The 23,134-nt window shown below is 41.0% G+C and overlaps 1 protein-coding gene across 9 annotated transcripts in view; it reads left to right on the top strand.

Annotated features, from left to right (window-relative positions):
• Positions 1 to 13,036, top strand: part of CPLANE1 (ciliogenesis and planar polarity effector complex subunit 1) — a 141,283-nt gene extending 128,247 nt beyond the window's left edge. For 8 of the 9 annotated variants that reach the window (XM_055324960.1, XM_055324967.1, XM_055324965.1 and 5 more), the window contains 8 exons: positions 463 to 628; positions 2,811 to 2,869; positions 3,306 to 3,473; positions 4,209 to 4,333; positions 8,221 to 8,310; positions 10,536 to 10,619; positions 11,427 to 11,602; positions 12,052 to 13,036. In XM_055324960.1, coding sequence (XP_055180935.1) covers positions 463 to 628; positions 2,811 to 2,869; positions 3,306 to 3,473; positions 4,209 to 4,333; positions 8,221 to 8,310; positions 10,536 to 10,619; positions 11,427 to 11,602; positions 12,052 to 12,219 — 1,036 coding nt within the window. In that variant the 3' untranslated portion in view covers positions 12,220 to 13,036. Of the gene's footprint in view, positions 1 to 462; positions 629 to 2,810; positions 2,870 to 3,305; positions 3,474 to 4,208; positions 4,334 to 8,220; positions 8,311 to 10,535; positions 10,620 to 11,426; positions 11,603 to 12,051 lie in introns of those variants that run through there. The other variant, XR_008664356.1, reaches the window with a different exon arrangement.
• The last annotated feature ends 10,098 nt before the right edge of the window (positions 13,037 to 23,134 follow it).

Below are 23,134 nucleotides of genomic sequence, written 5' to 3'. Positions count from 1 at the left end.
GGTAAAGAAGTAAAAAACAACCTTTCAAGACATTAATATGGAAGTGGTGAGCAGAGAAGTAGCCAATGTAGGAGCCTACAGAGTGTTTTCAACACAGGAAAAAAGAGCCAATTATATTAAATGCTTTAGAGAAATCCAGTAGGATGAAGAGGCTTTTGGTGAGTTTTCTGAGATCATTTTCAATGGATTTCAGACTACAGGTTGGAGCAAGTTGATAGAGATAATGCACAAATACTACTTTTCGAGAATGGGAAAAATCTTTCCAAATAGGGGCACCTAGCTGGCTCAGTCGGCGGCATATGTGACTCTTGACCTCAGGGTTGTGAGTTCGAGCTCCATGTTGGGTGTAGAAATTACTTTAAAAAAAAATCCCTTTCCAAATAAATAGCATTTAGTTGTGATTCTACTTATATCCATAAAAAATGTAAAATCAAATGATGCCTTGGCTATTATATTTCTCAGAGTTCAGCATTCTTCTGGTAGACGAACACAAAGAACGGAGAAGGAAAGAAGAGAAATTCAGGTGTGGATGAAAAGAAAACGCAAGGAAAGAATGGCAGAGTACTTAAACCAGCTGGCAGAAAAGAGAGGGCGAGAACATGACCCCTTCTGCCCAAGGAGCAATCCAGTAAGTATGCAGTATCAGGGGCAAAGGAATTAGCACAGAATGTGTGCAGTTTTTCTTTAGCAAATATTCAGGAAAAGGATTAACATAATTTGGATGCATTTTTTTATTAGACAGAAATGTCACCAGTTTGCTTGTCAGAAAATGTTAATTACCTTAATAAAATATAGCAAGGTATTCTACAAACCATGTTCTAGAAGTTGAACTATCTTAAATACTTTCCCTTCCCCAGGCTAATTACGGCTGTAGCTAATTTTAACCCAGTGAAGATGTTGAGTGATTGGTGACCAGTTAGAGCTATTCTCTTAATTTTCAGTGAGAGTCAATGGCAATTGAACACTGACTGTGTGTGTAATAAAAATTCTGTATCCATAAGTTATCTACAAAAAATAAAGACTATGGTCTAGTCACGTACCAAGGGTACAATTGTGCGTGTGTGTGCATGCACGCGCGCACTGCCCTTTAAAAACTGTCAACAAAAAATAAAAAAATAAAAGTAATAAAAAATAAAAAATAAATAAAAAAATAAAAACTGTCAACATTTGTTCACTGAGCCCTGACTGTGGACGTCACCATGGCTAGGTCAGAAGCAGTTTTCTTCAGAAGGTGAAATAAAGCAATGTTATTTTGATAATCACATTACTATGAAAATTACATTTGGATTATACTTAGTTTATCTTTTACTTTGTAATTTGAAATAAAATATAATAGTACTTAATTTTTTTCAGCATCATTAGGGAAACATGTTCTATAAAAGTAAGTTTTCCAGATAAGGTGGTCACAGTTAAGCACCAAATGGTGCAAAAGTAGGTGAACTCTTACATAAATTGTACACTATACTTGTGTCTGGAGAAAGCATGTTGATGTTAATAAAACTTTTTTTTTTTTTTTTAAAGAGAGCATGTGCATGCACATGAGCTGGAAGGAGGGGCACAGGGAGAGAGAGAATCTTAGGCAGGCCCCATGGTGTGGAGCCCACCATGGGGCTGGATCTCATGACCCTGAGACCCAAAATCAAGAGTTGGGTGCTTAACAGACTGAGTCACCCAGGTGCCCCGATCTTAATTAATATAACATTTTGTCAGCAGTGAGGCACATGACTAGAATCTTCAGGTGCATGTGTTAATGTATGTGTTCCTCCAACCCATGGGGGGTGACTTCTGATGTCACCCTGTCAACCAAGCAAATACCCAAGATAGAACTGTGTCCAGATTTAGAATAAATTAATCGAAGGCACTGGGGCTGCTTGGTTCATAGATTTTGTGACCACTCCTTCACAGTTGCAAACACTTGTTTATTTTTGGCTACTGTTTAGGTGAGGGATGGGGTTAGTGAGGGGTTGTAATTACAAATTTCATTTGAATTTATTTAAAGATTTTATTTATTTATTTGACAGAGAGCATAAGCAGGGGCAGTGGCAGAGGGAGAGGGAGAAGCAGGCTATCCCTGAGCAGGGAGCCTGATGTGGGGCTCAATCCGAGGACCCTGAGATAATGACGTGAGCTGAAGGCAGATGCCTAGCCAACTGAACCACGCAGGCACCCCTTATTTGAATTTATATCAGAAATTAATAAGACCTTTAATTTATTACTGACTACTTCCATGTAGGATCTGCAGAGAGCAAATGCACTTCAGTGTTCTTTTTTTCCATTTTAAATGCAGCCGACACTATGTTAACTGAATTCAAATTAAAAAAAATTTTTAATGCAGCTGATAAGGTTCTCTCCTTTTGAGAAAATACATGAATTTAGCTACTAAAATAGATTTTGCATCCCACTTATTAAACCAGATTTTAATTACATGATGTTTAACATTTTCATGTTTTGTGCTGAGATAGGAAGCTTATCAAATATGACAGTGTTTTACACTGTTTTCCTGAATGGCAAAAATACGTTTTAACCTCCTATTAAGGGACGTCTGGGTGGCTCAGTGGTTGAGCACCTGCCTTTGGCTCAGGGTGTGATCCCACGGTCCTGGGATCGAGTCCCACGTCGGGCTCTCTGCATGGAGCCTGCCTATGTCTCTGCCTCTCTCTGTCTCTCTCAGGAATAAATAAATAAAATCTTAAAAAAAAAAAACTTTGGTATTAAAATTGTTTAGTGGAATTTTCATGTTTTCCCTGCATCACAGTGGCTTAATTATTTGAACTAAACAATCACAGACTAACTGGGTATTTCTCCTGCAGTTTTACATGACTTCACGGGAAATCAGGCTGAGACAAAAGATGAAGATCGAAAAGGACAGGTGAGCTCCCCAGTTTGCACACCCGAGGTGTCGACAACGCCTGACCAGCTCTAGTCTTCACGTAGCCCCTTTCTGTCCATAAACAGAAAATCATGGGAGATAACTGCAAGGAAAATAGACTCCATGAGCCTTTTAAGGAATTTGCTTTCAAATATTGTTTATTCCATTGAATTTTCAGGCTTTTTTTTCTGTTGTTGCCTTCCCTCCCCCAATCCAGATATGTAGGTGTATTTTGAAAATACCCAAAAGCTCCTAACTATAGGTACCTTCAATTTCCACCTAATGGTTTTCAGAAATCTGAAATATGAATTTGCATTTGAAAAGCATTGAAAAAAACCAAATAAATGCTAGGACATCTTCAAACATTACATTTCCTCTAGAAGTATGAACGGAAAATGAGTCTTTTACTAAATGCTGTTTAATTCTTTGTTTGAAGGTTATTACTCTCGGACCACTATAATCAGCGGATCTCCCAAGCATACAGTCTGATGAACGAACTGTTATCTGAATCAGTACAGCTACCAAAAACTGCACAGAAAGCCTTGCCTCACAAACCCAGAGCTGCTCAAATTTCCCAAGAGCAACACTGCCTTTCTCCAAGAAGGTAAGACAAAGTTTGGCAGGTCATTCGGCAAGATTATGTCAGGCGCAGTAAGCAGAATTTAGTGCTTTTGTCCCCCACGTCCAGTATATTTGCATCTACCTTGCTCAGAAGTACGATAATCAAGTAAAGAAAAACATGTTCCCATAATTGTGAGGTCTTTACAAGTTTATAGAGTCACCAAGGAAAAAGACAAAAATGGCATTGCGTCTCTAAGATGTGCCAGCGCACTCCGGCATACTGGATATCAATGCAATTTTGATATCCGTTCAATTCTGTTTCTTCCTTTTCTCTAATTTGCCACCTAACTGTTCTCCCTGTTTCTCCCCTTGGCTCCACTCTTGCAGAAACAGTCCTCGCCTCTCCGCCATCTCTTCCCAACACGAACCCACATGTAATCAGACTACTTGTGTATGTATAATTTGGGGTCTACTCAAAATAGCACAGACTCCCTCGAATCTTTTCTAAAATAAAACAGAGTATTAAAAATACATAACTGCCAAATACATAGGCAATTTAAAATAGATGACCAATTTCTTTGAAAAAACAAATGAAGTTTAAGGTGTGAGATACGAAGAATAATTTGTTGAGAATCGTCAAAACACGAATGTTATCACTGAGGTATAGAAAAAGCAACGTCAAATGAATGTATTAATCTGAGCTAGAATTTGGGCTTTTTGAAATATAGTTTATTACTGAGATTCTAGGAATGTAATAATTATGTAATTTCTACTGTAGAGAGAATAAATATGGTCACAATATTCCAACAAATCAACCTGGAAAATTCAGATATATATCCAGACCGAGTTATATCCGAAAGGGGAAACCTCTGGGGCATCCTCAAGGCCCTCCTTGGCCACATGGTAAGACTTTGACCTTTTTTAAAAATTTTGTATAATTTGAAAATAAAAATTTTGTATAATTTGGACCTCCTTGTCTCCAGAGTTGGTTTGCATTAGTAAAATGAAATCTTAGTGAAAAGCAGTTCTCCTCTCAGCAGAATGCAAGCTGCAGGATTGATAAAAACTTACCTGTGCTGGGATTTTGTTTGTTCCATTGCTTTGAAATAGGAAGATCACAGAAATCTTTTTTAAACTAATGATCTTTTTGTAATAGAATTGAACAGTCAATATTTAGATATGACTTATTTGGGAATTTGTTTCTTTTGTGTGTCTGGCTAAAGAGGTAGGCATTTTTCACAAATCAAGTTCTGATATCAGGATGTACTAGATCGATATCAGGATTTCTGTCTGTCACTAAGAGGCTCATATTGAAATATCATGTTTTTACCTTTTTTTTTAAGACAGTTGCATCCGTATTTTTTAAAAATATTTATTTATTATTTATGATAGACACACAGAGAGAGAGAGGCAGAGACACAGGAGGAGGGAGAAGCAGGCTCCATGCCAGGAGCCTGACGTGGGACTCGATCCCGGGACTCCAGGATCACACCCTGGGCCAAAGGCAGGTGCTAAACCACTGAGCCACCCAGGGATCCCCTGTTTTTACCTTTTGAACATCCTTTTCCACATTTGAAGATACAATGTCTGTTATTTATTGTTAACCTTCCTTTAATTTTGCCATATTGGGTTTTGATTACCAGAGTAAAACATACTTATTTTGTGAAATGATTACACATTAAAAATGTATAATCATGGGGCACCTGCATGGCTCAGCCAGTTGAGTGTCCAGCTCTTGATTTTGGCTCACGTCATGACCTCACGGTCCTAAGATTGAGCCTTATGTCAGGCTCCGTGCTTAATGTGGAGACTGCTTGGGGTTCTCTTCCCCCTTTACCCCCCTCTTCCTGCTCACAGTCTGTCTTTCTCCCTCTCAAAATAAAATATTTAAAAATGTATAATCATAGTTAATATATACTATACAGCCTAAAAATGTATAATAATGTGCCAGGTTCCATTTAAGCTCTTTAATTACCACCCTATGAGACAGCTACTGTTATGTTCTCATTTTACAGATGAGAAAACCCAGGCAAAGAAAGTTGAAATAACACCTAAGATCAGTTAGGTAGGAAGTAGCAGAGCTGGGATTTAAGCCCAGCCTGGGTCTAGAGTCTACACATTTAGAACCTATGCTTCATTATGCTGCCTCAATCTAGAAACTTGAAATTTCCATAAATTCCAATCCTTTTAGTAAAACTTCAAAGTTTGGTTAACTCTTGCTAAACAAATTATAGTAAGAAAATACTGCTCTTTTTAATTTTTATTTTACACCTGATCCATTTGCCAAAATTAAGTAAAAGAAATACCAAAAATTGGCAAGATTTTAAACTTGAATCCACAGTTTTTCTTAATATCAGATGGAAAAGTCTTGGATTATATGGAAATATGTCTTTGTTTTGGCTCTTTCAGTGTCAGGCCTGTATTGTTACATTGCACTCACCTGGGCTGAGGCCTCAGCGCTCCTTTGGTCTCACCTGCCCTTGAGGGACGGTTCTCGAAGAGGTGTTCCTGCAGCCTGGGTTCAGAAGCCCTCAGGGACCACCACCCCCACATCAGTCCAGAGCTTGTCCCTGGACTTCGAGGCAGCCTCCCTGCCGGCCTCCCTAGCCTCCTTTCCCCAGCTCATAGGTGCTGCATGCCAGCTTATTTTCCAGCCAGAGGCTATGCTTTCTGCCTCATTCTTTCCTTGAAAGTCTCTCTTACCATGAAGGCCTCACTGCTGTGTCTTGGAAGCCATCCCTAATCTTCATTCTTTTGTTTTTCTAAACTGATGTCATGAATTTATTATCCAAAGTTTCATTTTTTTTTTAAATTTTTTTTTTAATTTTTATTTATTTATGATAGTCACAGAGAGAGAGAGAGAGAGAGGCAGAGACACAGGCAGAGGGAGAAGCAGGCTCCATGCACCGGAAGCCCAATGTGGGATTCGATCCCGGGCCTCCAGGATCGCGCCCTGGGCCAAAGGCAGGCGCCAAACCGCTGCGCCACCCAGGGATCCCCCAAAGTTTCATTTTTAAGTTGGGGCTGATACTTAACTTGCCTGGTGGTTGTATCAGAGACAACAGCTGTCATAGTTGCCATTGCTACCATTTATTTGTTGTCCTCTGGCCCCCCATCACATGATTGTGTCCCTCTGAGGCACCTCTGCAGCAGGTCTCATGTAGTTACTTGTCTACTTATGTTCCACGCTCAACTAAATCTTTTGAGGGTAGCAACATTCTCTTCTTTATCTATTGCTGCCACTCACACTGAACAACTGAGATTATTGAATACTTGGATAAGTGGAGGAAAAAAATGGCAGTTTAGCTTTCCTGTCTGAAAATAGCTATTTGTAAACCACTGTTCAGGAATATTAGTGGGCAAGTGTTTATAGCATATCAGAGAAGACCACGACGTAATGCGCCATTACCCTCGCTCACCTGTCCCTTAGCTTCCCCGGAAGAGGAGAGAGAAGGCAGCCTGGGGTGCTGGTGAACATGCTGGCTTCTGCCCAGCCATGGACACACTTGGGACCCAATCCTTTCCCCTGGCTACGTTAAGAGGCTTTGGGTCCCCCCAGTATTGCGCGGCATTGGGGGAAACCCAGGCATAATTGATCCCAGGCTCTACTGTCTCAGTGACGCAGATCACCTGGGCCCACGTGGGGCAGTTCAGTCTTTGCAGAGATGGGGAAGTGAAGACTCACTCATCAATATTTTTAAGTTCCCTGCAGCTCATTTGTAAAAGAAGTTTTTCTGAAGGTATTAGTGAGTCTGTGTTGTTACCTGTCTTGTAAAGCAGTGTGTAGTTTCTGGCAGATATCTCCCAATAGCAAACTTTTACACTTACAGATCTCCCCCCGCCCCCTTTTTTTGCTTTACGTTTAGCTCTATAAAAAACAATATAAAGGCTATATGCTAAGTAATGTGAGGCATCAAAAGCATCAAAAAAGTCTGGCCTTTGGAATCATCCAGGCCTACATTCATATTCTAGCTCTGCTGCTTTGTGCCCTCAAATATGTTATTTCAATCCTACCTCAAGAGCACCTGGTGGCTCGGTCGGTTAAGTGTCTGCCTTTGGCTTAGTCATGATCCCAGGGTCCTGGGATTGAGCCCCAGAGCCCCATGTCAGGCTCCCTGCTCAGTGGGGAATCTGCTTCTCCCTCTGCACCTCCCCCTGTGTGTGAGCTCTCTGGCTCCCAAATAAAATCTTTAGGGACGCCTGAGTGGCTCAGCAGTTGAGCGTCTTCCTTCGGCTCAGGGTGTGATCCCGGGTCTGAGGATCAAGTCCTGCATTGGGCTTCCTGCGAGGAGTCTGCTTCTCCCTCTGCCTGTGTTGTGTCTCTGCTTCTCTCTCTGTGTCTCTCATGAATAAATAAAATCTAAAAACCTACCTCATAGAGGTGTTGAAGGTAATAAGTAAAACATTTTGCATAACATAAATAATGTTATTAATCCTGGAATTTCAGAAACCTTAATTATTCTTTCGATAATATTTAATTTGGCATCTGTCAAGGTGTTTACTGCTAATAGGCTTATGTGCCTGGCTTCTCTGGTTGCCAGAGATGTGGTTAAGGCACATTTGCCAATTTGAGAAAGGACTGTGGTTGTGCGATGAGGATACCAAGTTTTAAAGTAGAGTTTTCCCTTCCTTCATCTGCACTTTTGTTTTCTTTTCTTGGTTCAAATCAACCACCATATATTGGGTTCCCTCTTTATCAGAAGTTTCTGTCCTCAAAGGATTTACAGTACAACATGTGAAAAATCATGGTGTGCATACAGAAGCCTAAAGAAGTTTGCTCATTTTTATAGGAACTGCTACTTTTACCATACAGAATAAAGGAGGTGGAGCCAAAGTGGCAGCAAGAAAGGCTGTGCCTTCTCCAGTTACCTTCCAAAAAGGTAAGGGATGAATAAAGAGTAAAGTTCTTCAACTTACATTTTTTCAAAATCATAACACTCTTAGAAATTTCAAATACAGATTTTAGATTGAAAGGTACAGCTGTGTGGTCCAGGGATTTAGGGAACAGGGTGTGGCATTAGCTCTCTTTGGAACCCTAACCCAGCACTTACTCTTTAGCTTTGAGCACATTCCTAACCCATTTGTATAAGCCTCAATTTTCCTTATAAAAGTGAAAACAGGGGCAGCCCTGGTAGCACAGCAGTTTAGCGCCGCCTGCAGCCCAGGGTGTGATCATGGAGACCAGGGATCGAGTCCCACCTCGGGCTCCTTGCATGGAGCCTGCTTCTCCCTCTGCCTGTGTCTCTGCCTCTCTCTCTCTGTGTGTGTTTCTCATGAATGAATGAATGAATGAATGAATGAATAAATAAATAAATAAATAAATAAATAAAATAAATCTTTTTAAAAAAAAGTGAAAACATGGGCTTAGCGCAGAACTGAACATAAAAACCAGTAATTCAGGAGGGGGCCTCTGTCACAGTCATGCAGCACACAGGCCCATGAGTTTGGGGATTCCAATCAGCTGTGCTCTGATCAACTAGAGAGGAAGTGGTCATGATCTTAATTCCTACGAATTAAGATCCAGCCCTGGCCCCCTCCTCACCCCATGTTATTCTTCACCATTTTGAAAGCACTTCCACCTTATTCTCCTGTGAGCTCTCTGAAACAGCCTTGGTAGGTAAACAGGGCTGCTGTCATCCCCATCTTACAGCTGAAGCCACGGAGGCTTTGGGAAGTACAGGGGCCTGCTTGGACCCCCTTAGGACAATGACACCAGCTAACAGTACAGAGGACTTCCTGGATGCCGGGCATTGTGTGAACACAGCCTGAGCATGACCTTACCTCGTCTTACATTAACTGAGTGAGCTCTGTGGCGTTATCCTAATTTACAGAAAATAACTAACTTTGGTAGGTGTAACGATGAACACACTGATTACGTGCACTATAAAAATGATGAGACCTGAATGAGTCTATTCCTGCCCTCTGCCTGTCATCCGGCGCCACCCTCTTCCCCTGCAGACACGTCTTCCACTTTACTGCCTCTCCATTCAGCGGTGTCTGCTGTTTAATTTGTCAGGTTTGACTGCTGATGTCTGTATTTCCTGGAAATTCTCTTAGGTTCTTTTTCAAGAGTTTTCCCCCACTGAGTGCATTAAAACTCAAGGCTGTAGTTATTAGGATCAATATGAGTCTTAGAAGCATCACTTCCTGTGCTTTTAATGGTATCATCCCAGACTTCTTTTCTTTTAAAGTCTCTCATTTTAATCTTTCATCTTTTGTAAAATTTTTTCTAGTTTAGAGTACTCCAAAGCTGTTTCCTTCTTTTCTTTTTTTTTTAAACATTTTTAAAATTTTTATTTATTTATGATAGAGAGAGAGAGAGAGAGAGACAGAGAGGGGGCAGAGACATAGGCAGACTCCATGCACCGGGAGCCCGATGTGGGATTCGATCCCGGGTCTCCAGGATCGCGCCCTGGGCCAAAGGCAGGTGCTAAACCGCTGCGCCACCCAGGGATCCCTGTTTCCTTCTTTTCTAAACAAATATTTAGCAGTGTTAGTTTAACAGATAAAATACCCCAAAATACAATGTTGCCCCTAAAAATAAGTTGAAATGATATGTACCCTGGTATTATATTTATGAAAGCTCCAGAGATCCGGGGTTTTGTGTTCTTGAAGTGAATTATGATCTCGCATGGGGCCTTGCCCATAGAAAGGCAAACAGAAGTATTTCATTGTCCAGGAGTAGCCCTGCCTGTGACAGGATGAAATTGGGTAGGACTCCCAAGTATCTAGCTTGGCTGTGTGTCTAGAGTATGGCCCACGGACTGACACAGGTAGAGCACGAGGAGGAACAGGGTTTCCTTCTGAGGGTGGTACAGGTGATGGATTCGGTTTTACTGTTCAGTTTCAGATTCCTCACTGTAGACATTGTTTATGTGTTATAAAGAAACTGGGCAGTGGTGGTCACTGTCCTACAGAGAGTGCTTTCTTCGAGGGCAGCTGGTGTGCTTGCCAGCCTAGTTTCCACTGTGGGGTTTCTTCTTAATATATCACTGACCTTTTACCTTAGAAAGCGTCCACTGTCCACACTGGGGCATGAACACCCACACTTGGAAAGCTTTGCACATGCACAGTTTCACAGCATTGTTTGATATTGTATTTTAAGATTGGATATCCCGAACAAATCCTAGAGCGATACACTCTGATCTGAAGAGGAGGAAATTACAAAGCCATCCCTGCAGAAAGCAAGGTGAGAGAAGGCCAGGGACAGTTTCTCAGGGTGTGTAGATTCCCCACAGGTAAAGATTTATCCTAAAATGCAGAACCGCTAACTTTAAGTTCTTGATTTTGGTGATGATTTTGTCAGTGTTTTTAGATGGCAATAATTATGTTCATTTGATGAGTATCAAAGTCTAATTAACAAATTAATTGTAGCAGAAGTGGGGGTGGCATTAGTTGGTGGTTATAGCCTTTGCTGATCTCTTTCACAGCCTGACTGGTTGGAGGTTGGAGCAACCACCTCAGCGCCCCATCTCCATTTGTTTCCGTCTACCTTGGAGAGACTGCCAACCCTCGTGGTTAAAATAGTATTCTTTATTATCCTTCAATCTCAAGTTTTTGTTTTACTAGCTGTTTTGCTTTTCACCACAGTGTGCATTCACCCAACTCTGTGGTTGGAACTTCTCCACAGTTCTATGTGCAGCCTCTCCTCCTTGTCCTAGAGGTTCCTGTTATTTTTTAAAATCAAGAGGTGGCCAGAATTCTGTTCCCTTCCATCACACTGACAGGGCAGAAACTATTAAAAACCATATCCAAGACCTTGTGATTCAAAGATCAGGTAAGGGCCACCTGGCTGGCTCAATTGGTGGAGTGACTCTTGATCTCAGGGTTGTGAGTTTGAGCCCCATCTTGAATTGCAGAGATTTCTTAAATCTTAAAAACTTCAATTATTAGGTAAAATGTGACTCCCTCAGATTTGATGATAAAAGTCAGAATAAACAAAAAAAAAATTATAGATGACTTAGTCCCATGTAGCTTTGTCCTTTTCCCTTGAAAGGTTCTGGTGCTCCATGTTGCCTGCAGTGTACAAAAAATCACATTAGTGCAGAACCTTCGCCTCAATCAAAACAGGTATGTATAGAGTACGAGAGAGAGGAGACCGTGGTGAGTCCCTGGACGGTACCTTCAGACATCCGTACGGTTCTTCGCGAGAGTCACAGTTCCCTTCTACAAGTAAGCATTGTTCCGGATTTAAGTTTGCTTAGTGATTTCTCTGTGTTCTCCAGTTGTTACGGTTTTTTGTTTTTTGTGAAATGTGGAGATACTGCAAGATTGAAGTAGTAATTCAGAGCATCTGTACTTTTGGCTTAGTACTGTAGCATTTATCTTTCAGAATTTTCCTTGAATTTGTATTAAAGAATATCAAAAAAGTAAGAACAGATATTTCTATTACAAGTATAAAAATCCATTGTGTCCATTCTTCAGACCTGGTACCAGCATCTAGTTGTGTCAGAAGATGTTCAGCTTGTTGTCAATCTAGATGTGCTGGGCAACCACTGCCCTGGTGTGCTTCATCAGTTGGTGCATGAGCAACTCTAGAATCTTTGGAAAGCTTAGTTCATGTTCCATTTATTTTTTTCTCAGGCTTGGACCACAACTTACTACCTTTCTTAATTTGATAGGACTTGTCAGCAACTGAAGAAGAACAAGAGCCTCCTTTTGGTGGCATCGACAGTGTGTCTGAGAGTACTGGCAGCATCCTCAGCAAGCTTGACTGGAAGGCCATTGAAGACATGGTGGCCAGCGTGGAGGACAAGAGCCTGTCTGTCCACTGGGCCTTGGGCCTGTAAGATCCAAGTATCATTCTGTTTCCGAGCAAAGGCCAGCAGCTCAGTGATAGTAGTTCTGAAAGATTTGTGTGTTTAAAAGAGAGAAGCAGTGAAGGAAGCAATGTGAATAGACCACCTACAGCCATATTATTACCTGGATTAGCCATTTCAAGAGGGAAAATAAACACTTCTCAATAATTTTGCCTTCATAGGGAAAGGGTTGTTTAACTATAGATTACGTGCTTTTGGATTTATCTTTATACACAATTTTTAAAATGACTTGAAAGGTACTTTTCATTTTTTTCAAGTTTATATATTTAAGTTACTTTCAATAAAAATGTTTTGTCTCCTCCTTTACTACCCCATGAGTCTTGAGAAACAAAACTTATATGGATAAATCTGCTGGAAAAAAAGAATCTTTCATTGAGGAGAAGAAAGTCACAATGTCACCCTAAGATTCAATAATGAACTCCATTTTATAGCATAGCCTAAAATTCACCTGGGTAAACCTGGCCCAGGAGCCAAAGAAACAAGGCACTTTCCAGCAATGCTGGACTTTTAAATAAGCCAGACCTATCCTGCACCCTGCAGCCTGCAAAGCCTTGCTTTGGGTGAGAAATAGGATTACTGATTCCAGGAGGCTCATATAAACTTTGTAAAAACCATGGTGTGGAGACCTGGGTAGTTTCTGGTGTTGTCCCAGTATCATAATTTGGGAGATAATTTTTATGAGAAGAAACTCATCTTTTTGAAAAAATCACTCGTCAATTTTTGGTGTAGTATCAAAGAATAATATTGTCTGAAAAAGCTATTAAATATACCTCCTTTTCCAACCACATACCTGTGTGGGGCCATATTGTTTTCATGTACTTCAACCAGAACAACATCCTGTAACAGGCTGAGTGCAGAAGCAGGTATGAGAATTTGGCTGTCTTCCATTAAGGCCATACTTTAAAGAGATCTGTAAAATTATAAAACAAAGCCACTCTTCTAGTTTTATTTTGGAAAAGAGTTACTTTTGTAAAAATGTGTTATAAACATTGAACAGGGTGGGGTGGAGGGCACTTGGGTGTTTCAGTCAATTAAGCGTCTGACTCTTGCTTCAGCTCAGGTCACAATCTCAGGGTCCTGAGATTGAACCCCACGTTCGGCTCTGCATTGGGCATGGAGCCTGCTTGAGATTCTGTGTCGCCCTCTCCCTCTGCTCCTGCTTGTGCATGTGTGTTCTCTCTCTCTCTCAAAAATTAAACATTGAGTGGGTCATTGTAATTAAAAATATTTAAGCATTTTTCTCAGTTTTAATTTTTAACATGATAAATATTCACAGATATATCCACACATAAACAAAAGCTCTTTAGGACCCTCAATAATTTTTGAGTATAAACAGAACACAAAGTTTGAGAGCTGCTGCGTTAGGGCTAACAACGTGCACCCTTCACTTACCAACTCGACATTTCACACAACTTCAGAAACAAAGGGGCTTTTACAAATAGTATAATCCCTTTTACCTGCCTGCTCCTGTTCTGATTTAAACATTCATTTGTCTTTTAAGGCAAGCATCATTTCCAGTGGTTTTTCATGTCTTCCTGTAGTTTCAGATGTCTATCTAGTATTTCCCTTCAGCCTGAAGATCATTAGCATTTCTTTTTTCTTTTTTTAAAGATTTTATTTATTCATTTATTCATTCATTCATTTACTCATTCATTCATTCATTCATTCATTCATTCATTCATGAGAGAGAGAAAAAGAGGCAGAGACACAGGCAGAGGGAGAAGCAGGCTCCATGCAGGGAGCCTGAGTGGGTCTCCAGGATCAGGCCCTGGGCTGAAGGCAGCACTAAACCGCTGAGACACCTGGGCTGCCCTCATTAGCGTTTCTTATATAAAATACAGATCTTCAGGGAACTAATACTTTCAGGTTTCATTGATGGAACTGTATATTTTTTTTTACCCTCATTGAAGCGTATTTTTTGTAGCCCTTACTTTTAGGGCAAGATCTTCACTTCTAAGATGGGCCCTTCTGGTGTCAAGCCTGGATGCCTGGAGGATTGAGGAGGTGCTAGGAGGAGCCCCGGCAGGGCTCAACCTCTGCTGTGTCTGCTGGCTCTCAACCTTGTAGTAACTACTTGCTGGTTCTCCTCAGTACTCCATACCAATACGAGCAGCTCCCCCTCATCCACACACAGGCCTCTGGGGATCCTCTCTGTGCAGCTTCCTTCTCTGTTGCCTTGCCCTGTAGGTTCCAGCCACTGTTAACACTCTAACCTCTGCTCTCTGCCTCTTCAGCTTAGTAGGATCACAGTGATGTGCTTGGACTCTAGCTCATTATGTTGGAGTCATCAGAATCCTGTCCTTAAGTAGACAGTGAGGCATTTGGAGACTTACCTCATGAGTATCCCTTCTCTCTAGGATCACTGTTTTGTGCTGCATGGTGTCTAATGTCTAACAGCAGTTTCCTCACACATAATTTTGCCCAGCTTTGTGGTTGAGACAGGTAGACTAGTCAGGTAGCAGTTCCTTTGTCATAGGTGGAAGGAGAAGTCTTCTCTTAGGGAAGATCCACACAGTAAACCTGAAAATGAAGGATGAACAGGACAGAGAATATCAGCAGAGGACTGATAACCATAGGGAGTCTCACCCCCTAGCTTGAGTACATCCTCAGCCTTAAAAAAAACTGCAATATGGGGCAGCCCCGGTGGCCCAGCAGTTTAGGGCCGCCTTCAGCCCAGGGTGTGATCCTGGAGTCCCGGGATCAAGCCTGTGTCTCTGCCTCTCTCTCTCTCTCTCTCTGTCTCTCATGAATGAATAAATAAAATCTTAAAAAAAAAAAAACCCTGCAATATGATGACTTTACTTAGTATATCTAAACACAGAGGAATCATCCAAAGAAGTGTTTCAGATCCTTCTGAGGAAGGGTCTAGACTTCATGCCCTCCATACGTGGATTAAAGGGAAGCACTTTCCATATATGGATTTTAAACATCATACTTGGGAAATATCTCTAGTTATCAAAAGTGTTCCCAGTTTCTCAAAACTGAATCTTAACTTTGCTCACATTTTATCAGAAAATGTTATACAGGGACACCTGGGTGGCTCAGTGGTTGAGCGTCTGCCTTCGGCTCAGGTCCTGATCCTGGGATCGAGTCCCACATCGGGCTCCCTGGAGGGAGCCTGCTTCTCCCTCTGGCTGTGTCTCTGCCTCTCTCTGTGTGTCTCTCATGAATGAATAAATTAAAAAAAAATTTTAAAAAAAGAAAGAAGGGCAGCCCAGGTGGCTCAGAGGTTTAGCGCCACCTTCAGCTCAGGGCGTGATCCTGGACACCCGGGATCGAGTCCCACATGGGGCTCCCTGCATGGAGCCTGCTTCTCCCTCTGCATGTGTCTCTGCCTCTCTCTCTCTCTCTCTCTCTGTGTGTGTGTCTCTCATGAATAAATAAAATCTTAAAAAAATATTTTAAAAAAATTAAAAAAATGTTATCCAGCAGTTAGCATGGTGTTATCACTGAACCAAAGGATTCTGGGTGAACTTGGGATGCACCAGCAAAGGAAGCTCAAAGCTTCTGCCAAGAAGCTACATACTTGGACCTGGATTTAAAACACTGAATTCAAGTTTCCCTGGATGGCTCAGTTAAGCATCTGCCTTCGGCTCAGGTCATAATCCTGGGGTCCTGGGATTGAGCTCCACATCGGGCTCCCTGCTCACTGGGGAGCCTGCTTCGCCTTCTGCCCCTCCTTCCCTCTCCTGCCTGTGTGCTCTTTCTCTCTCAAACAAATCTTTAAAAATTAAAAACAAACAAACAAAAAACACATTGATTTCAGACTTCCCTACTTTCTCACTTCAGCACCCATTGTTTCCAGCCAGTGTCCATACCTGATAAATGTTGGACTAATGACAAGCCGTTACTGCTTATACAATTTTCCATATGTCAACAAATAATTACTAGGTACTCTGCTTTATGTGTTGCTTAGCTTTTCTCTAAGAAATCAAACCTTGGACCTTGCTGAGGACATACGAGTAAAAAGAAAATGCACTTGACAATTGCTCAGAAGTCACACTGGGTAGCCCTCCAGAACCCTACTTTCCTTTAAGCATTGCTGTACGCTGACCATTTGTGTTCAGCATCTGGACTGTGGCCCTATGCAATGAAGGAGACCCTTGGTAGAAACTAATGCTTTCCTTTCCATACAAGTATTTGATCAGGGCAGTAAGTGAGAGGGAAAATTCCTGTTAGGTAAAGTTGGTTTGTGAGTTGGGAATGAATGGCCCAGCCTTTTCCTATATATGTTGGTGGGGGGCCAAGATCTGTGACAGGAGTTGCTGAGCTGAAGGGAAATTTTCTCTATAGGGTCTTTAAAAACAATGATCCTAGGCAGGAGTCCAGCTTTCTAGCTGATCACCTTAGAGCAGATATCAGCAAGCCTGGCCTACTCTCTGCTCTTGGAAATTAAGGCATCTATTTCTTAAGCAGGATCCATGCCCAGAGTGGATCCCAATGCAGGGTTTGAACTCGCAACCTGGAGACTGTGATGATTTGTAAAGACTAAAATACTTATTTCCTGGCCTTTTACAGAAAAGGACTCCCCCAGGTGAAATCCACCTACCTATACACTCAGAACCTCAATAAACCTTTTGGTACTTTGCTCTGACCTGAAAGGTGAGATGCCCGGGTGGCTCAGCGGTTGAGCATCTGCCTTTGGCTCAGGGCATGATCCCTGGGTCCCAGGATGGATTCCCACATCGGGCTTCCTGCATGGAGCCTGCTTCTCCCTCTGCCTGTGTCTCTGCCTCTCTCTCTGTGTGTTCTCATGATAAATAAATAAAATCTTTAAAAAAATAAAACCTGAAAGGTCAGTTAGGTATCACCAGACACATGGAGAAAGCCTTCATCATGAAGGGTCGAGTTAAATGGGCAAAATAATAGAACAGGTCATATAGGAACTAAATGTGGCTTATTTATTTTCGTGTAATCTCTACACCCAATGTGGGGCTCTATAGACTGAGCCAGCTAAGCACCCAGAGAAACATTTGTTTTTTGAAACAAATTGGAATACTCAACAAAGGAAACCCTATTCCTACATTTCCATATGTAGTTTCTGTTGAGGAGTTTTATTTGATTGGTGAATGTCATGAGTTCAATATCAACTGATTCCCATGTTTAAAATGAGTGCAATACATGAGTTAGAACCCAAGTGAAGGGGGGACGCCTGGGTGGCTCAGCGGTTGAGTGTCTGCCTTCGGCTCAGGGCGTGATCCAGGAGTCCCAGGATCAAGTCCCACATCAGGCTCCCTACAGGGAGCCTGCTTCTCCCCCTGCCTATGACTCTGCCTCTCTCTGTGTCTCTCATGAATAAATTTTTAAAAATCTTAAACCAACCAACCAAGTGAAGGGGTGCCTGGCTGGCTTAGTTAGTGAATCATGCAATTCTTGATCACAGGGTTCTAAGTTTAAGCCCCACATTGGGTGTAGAGATCATTTAAAAAAATAAAATCTTAAATACAAGTATATTTGTGAGGCACCTAGTTGCCTCAGTCAGAAGAGCATGAGACTATTGATCTTGGGGACGTGAGTTTGAGACCCATATGAGGTGTAGAGATTACTAAAAACAAACAAACAAACAAAAAAAACTCAAACAGGTGTATTCGTGACTTTCATTTCTGCCCCTGAGCCTGGAGACCCACGTCGGGCTCCCTGCAGGGAGCCTGCTTCTTCCTCTGCCCCCCCCCTCCTCTCTGTCTCTCATGAATAAATAAAATCTTAAAAAAAAAAGAAAAATCAAACCAGTAAACAATAGAAACTATTATTGCATTAAAAGCCTGTCTCATTAAAATGTTTATCTTGAGATCACTTTGTATAAAAGGCTGGATTTTAAAGATTCAATGAACACTTACAAGCTATGCAGAAATCCACCAAGGCTACTTTTCTCCTTTTTGGATAATGTCACGTCTTTTGATTCCTTTCCTCACTTCAAATTGTGGTTCTTCCTCCTGGGCTGTCCTCCAGATGAATCCTGTGTAAGTCACATTGCTTCTATACGGTACCTACCCAGGAAGGCTTTTCTCACTGCATCGTACTAAGGAAATTCACACCTATTCTCTCCTTATTACAACTTAAACAGTATCTAACCAAAGCTATGTGACCCAGGTCATCATCTTAAATAGTTTTACACACGAGGCCACTTCTCCTGCCACCTCTACCCCTACCCAGTTATCACCATCTTTCACAGGGACCGTATGGCCTCCTCCAATCACTGTATAAATTGTAGCCAGTGAGCGTCTAGAAATGCAACTCTGATTTCACAAATGCAAATCCCTATTCTACTCCCACCCATCTTCATTTCTTTCATGGTTTCCCATTGCTCTTAGGACATCCTTAACATGGTCTGGTCTACAAAAGCATGAATTTAGCCCATCTAGGTCATTAGCTTCATTCTATTCTGTCTTGCTCTCTGCCATCCCCGGGAACCATGAAGCTTCAGAAAGTACCTTTGCATATGCCATGCCATCAATCTGATATTCTCCTTGCATCACTTTCCTCCATCTATTTTTTCCTCTTAGAGTTCATACCTCAACCATCATGTCCCTAAGGGATGAACTGCTGGGAGGAATTAAAAATTATTTCCCATTTCTTAGTGGTTCAACCAACACTGTTTGGTATCTGTTAATACCTGTTACAGCTATTTCATTCAGGCTTTGAGGATTAGTTTCACTTGAAGGAAGCCTATCTTATCTCCCCCAGCCCTCCAGGCTTCAGTGCTACATACTCTCATGTATTGTTACTTTTCCTCTCAAGCACTCTCTTCAATTGTTATAACTGTATAATTGTGTACTTTGTGGCTCATTTCTCGTCTCTCCCACTGGAACACAAACTCATTGCCACTGGCCCAGCACAGTTCATTGCTCATAGTAAGCACCCAGCAAATACTTGGCAAGTGATTAAATTTGTAGAAACTAATAATAACCAGTGTCAGTACCAAATGATCCCTAAGAGAAATTGTTAGTAGGATAGGAAAGAAGAATCCAATGTTTTAAGTGCAGGAAAGGATAGAGCCTGTGATTTCTTGATCTCTCTCCAATGCCAAACATCACCTCTTTACTAATCCATTCCTACAGTCGCACCCTTACACCTCGTTTCCAGAACCACCCTACTTCAGAAATCTCACACATTCCTTCCTCTGACTTTATCACCCCATTATTTCATTTCTGCTACTCCCATTATAGTTGCTTTTCCACTTCGTGGAGGCCTCTGACCCTTGATGCTTCCCTTTTCTCTCAATCTAGCTGAGTTATGCCCCCACCCCCACTCCCTGTTCCCAATCCTGGCTCAGAGACAAACCACCTCTTTGTTGAGCAGCTGGCCCTACTGGAGAAAAATAACACCATCATGCATTTGGGCAGCATCACAGTTGCCCACAATGTAGCCAGTGAGGGATCTTTCTGAATCACAACCCAGAGTACATTATAACTAGTTAAAGCCCCTCCAAACTAGAGTGAGGCCTGTCAGACCTTTATTACCTGCTTCTCTCTCCAGCTTCACTACTCAGCATTTCAGTGTCTTCTTTTCTTTCCTGACTGGCCATTCTCCCTGACAAGACTCCCACTCATTTCTCAAAGTAATTGGCTTTGCTCTCATTCTTTCTGAAACTACTTTCCCTAAAGGTTGCCCTTTACATTCTGGATGGCAGGATCAATAATTTTTCAGTCTTGATCTTATTGCTGCATTTCACATGTTCCTTTCTCTGTCCTTAAAATTCTTGAACTGCTGACTTCTGGATTCTTCCCATCCCCCACTACTCATTTCTTCTGTCTCCTCCACAAACTCATTGACCTCCTGTTGCACCTTAAATGTCTGTAGTCTCCAAGGTTCCTCCCTTGGCTCTATGTTGCTCATTCAACAGCTTCCATGCTGAGCAGTCCCAAGTGCAGTCTCAGCCCAGAGTTCCCCACCAAAGGTGCCATGTTCCCGCCTTTTCGATATCATCTGAACATCCCAGAGATATTCACTTCCAACATGTCTAAACATAAAAATTGAAAGTAGAGAAACCTGATAGCTATCTGCAACACCTCTGTCTTCTTTGACCTCAGTCAGTTAACTGTCAGGTCCTATTTTTATTTCCTAAATAGATCTGCAGTCTCTCTGATCTTACCCCTACACTGCCATCATCATCCTCTTCAGGCTCTCACCATCAGAGATGATTGCATTAATAAGTATCCTTTTCTTGACACCCTCAAATCTACCCTCTACGTAGCAGCCAGAGTGAGCTTTTACTAATCCCTTGCTTAAAGTGTTTCCAATGCCTACACATTAAAATTTAAGTTCTGGAAAGTATATACTTAGCTCGCTTACTTTCTATAACTTCATCTTTTGATACTGTACTCCTCACAAGCCAGTTTTTCCACAAAGTGCTGTCTCCACTTTCAGAATTCCATCCCTCATGTCCCTGCTTAACCAAACATTCTGATGATCCAAATGGGCACAAAAGACAATTAGATTTTTTAAAAAAGTAATCTTTGTGCTCAATGTGACATTCAAACTCATTACCCTGAGATCAAGAGTCACATGTTCTAATTTCTGACTGAGCCAGCCAGGTGCCCCAATTATGGGTTTCTTTAAATAAGCTCCCATAGGGGTGCCCGGGTGGCTCAGCTGTTGAGTGTCTGCTTTCAGCTCAGGGTGTGATTCCAGAATCTTGGCATCAAGTCCCGCATCAGGCTCTCCTCGAGGAGCCTGCTTCTCCCTCTGCCTATATTTCTGCCTCTCTCTGTGTGTGTCTCATGAATAAATAAATAAAAATCTTAAAAAAAAAGAAGCTCCTATATAACATACTAGGTGATTTGACTTGCCAAACTTCCTATTATACTTATTTCACTAACACATGGCTTCAGACCATGTTCTGAATTCAAAGTTAATACTCTTTTCACCAATCCAAGTTTTAGTCTTCTCCATCAGCCTGGGTAAATTAATTAAAATAAAAACAGAACACATAAAATCTCAAATTTTACCTTCTACACTTACCTAATAGGATGGTAGGCACCTAAAAATCTTAACTAGAAAGTTAATCTTTTGAAAGGTACAAAAAAAAAATCCACATTTAGTTATTAAGTTGTCTACATTCAGTTCTTACAGGTGACTGAATAAGGACTTTCCAGATGAATCTTCCTTGTAAGAGCAACTGATCTGGGAGCTAAGAACCCTGAGAATTGGGCAGCCCTGGTGGCACAGTGGTTTGGGCCCACCTTCAGCCCAGGGCCTGATTCTGGAGGCCCGGGGTCAAGTCCCACGTTAGGCTCCCTGCATGGAGCCTGCTTCTGCCTGTGTCTCTGCCTCTCTCTATCTCTCTGTCATGAATAAATAAAATCTTTAAAAAACAAACAAAAAACCCTGAGAATTGTTCTTGGCTCTTGGTACTAAGTAGGTATGTACAGGTGGCCCTTGAACGCAGGAGTTAGACACACTGACCCCTCCCACAGTTGTAACTTTTGACTCAAAAACTTAGCTACTAATAGCCTTCAGTTGACTAGAAACCTTACTGGTAACATTAATAGTCAATTAACAGGTTTTTGTGTTGTATGTATTATATACTGTATTCTTACAATTAAGCTAGAGAAAAAATATCTTAAGAAAACCTAAGGAAAATTGTTACAGTATCTGCATATTAAGTGGACTTGCACAGTTAAAACCTGTATTGTTCGAGTCAACTGTAGCTTATAGATATCAATTCACCTGTTTGAGCTTCAATTTCTCTTAACCTATAGTTCATGGATTTCCAAGGCAGATCATACATGTAACTGGGGTGGGAGTGACCATGAATCCCTTGAAATTGCACAATTCTGTTCAGTTTTCTAAGTAGAGATTTCAAGGCTTTCATTAGATACTTATAAGAGGTTCATAAATTCCAAAGTGGTTAGGAATGGCTGGGTTAAATTTCTCTGACCCCTCATATTGAATGATTCTATAAATATTTTTTAAAACTATGATCCATTATCGGTTTAAGTCTTTTTTTTTTAATCGGTTTAAGTCTTATGACAAACTTAGATTATAATTACTCTTCCCTGTTATGCTGTAAATCTAGTAAGGTTAGGCCTGAATTACCATTCTAGGCAAGTTATGATGAAGACAAACTTTCACTGTCATTTCTTGCAGAAAAAAAGGGTGAAGACAGTAGAACTATATGACAAAGGAACAGAAAATAATTTTTAATTTCTAAAGTTCTAAATGATGGAGAATAAGGACTGAAAAAAGCCAATACATAGAGACATTACATTCAGCAAAAACTGCAATGCCTAAAAACTATATAATAAAAAAATAGTCATAACCTATTGTCCACTTATTTCAAACTACTGGTGGATAGCAATATTTCTAACATGGGAACTTGAATCATAGGGCATCTTCTGTTATGTATTTAAGGTTCTGTTTCCTTACTTTAGTTCTTCATCTCTAATTGCCTGCTTGGCACTTGCCAACTAAAATTCAAAGGATGAAAGGCTTATCACCATCGTTCTTAAAACTGGACCCACTTCCTTACTTCATTCTCTCTGTAATGGCACTCCTGTTTGAGTTATGCAGTCTTAAGAATTAATACATAGGAGTTTGAGAGACGTTGTCTCTCATAATTCAGGTAAGAAAAAGGATTACAAGCCAGAAAATAACTGTCATTTCTCTATTTAGAATCAACTATTTCTTAACAACCCAAGGACAAATGACTCAGTTTCTTCATAAAATATTTATAAAGAATAAAAGGCAGATGAAGAAATCTATAGATTAAGACCTAAAACTAAGAAAGACATCATAGATCAAATGACATATCTGGGATTTGTTTCAGTAAAATATGTAGGAGGATTGTATATGGAGTATAGCTGACATAAGCTTGGTCAGAAATTCAGAATGACTGAAACTGAGTGATGGGTATGTGGTGATTCTGTAACAAAAACTTAAAATA

This window comes from Nyctereutes procyonoides, unplaced genomic scaffold (genome assembly GCF_905146905.1).
Source record: "Nyctereutes procyonoides isolate TBG_1078 unplaced genomic scaffold, NYPRO_anot_genome, whole genome shotgun sequence".
NCBI lineage: Eukaryota > Metazoa > Chordata > Mammalia > Carnivora > Canidae > Nyctereutes > Nyctereutes procyonoides.
This window is presented reverse-complemented; position numbering and strand designations above follow the sequence as displayed.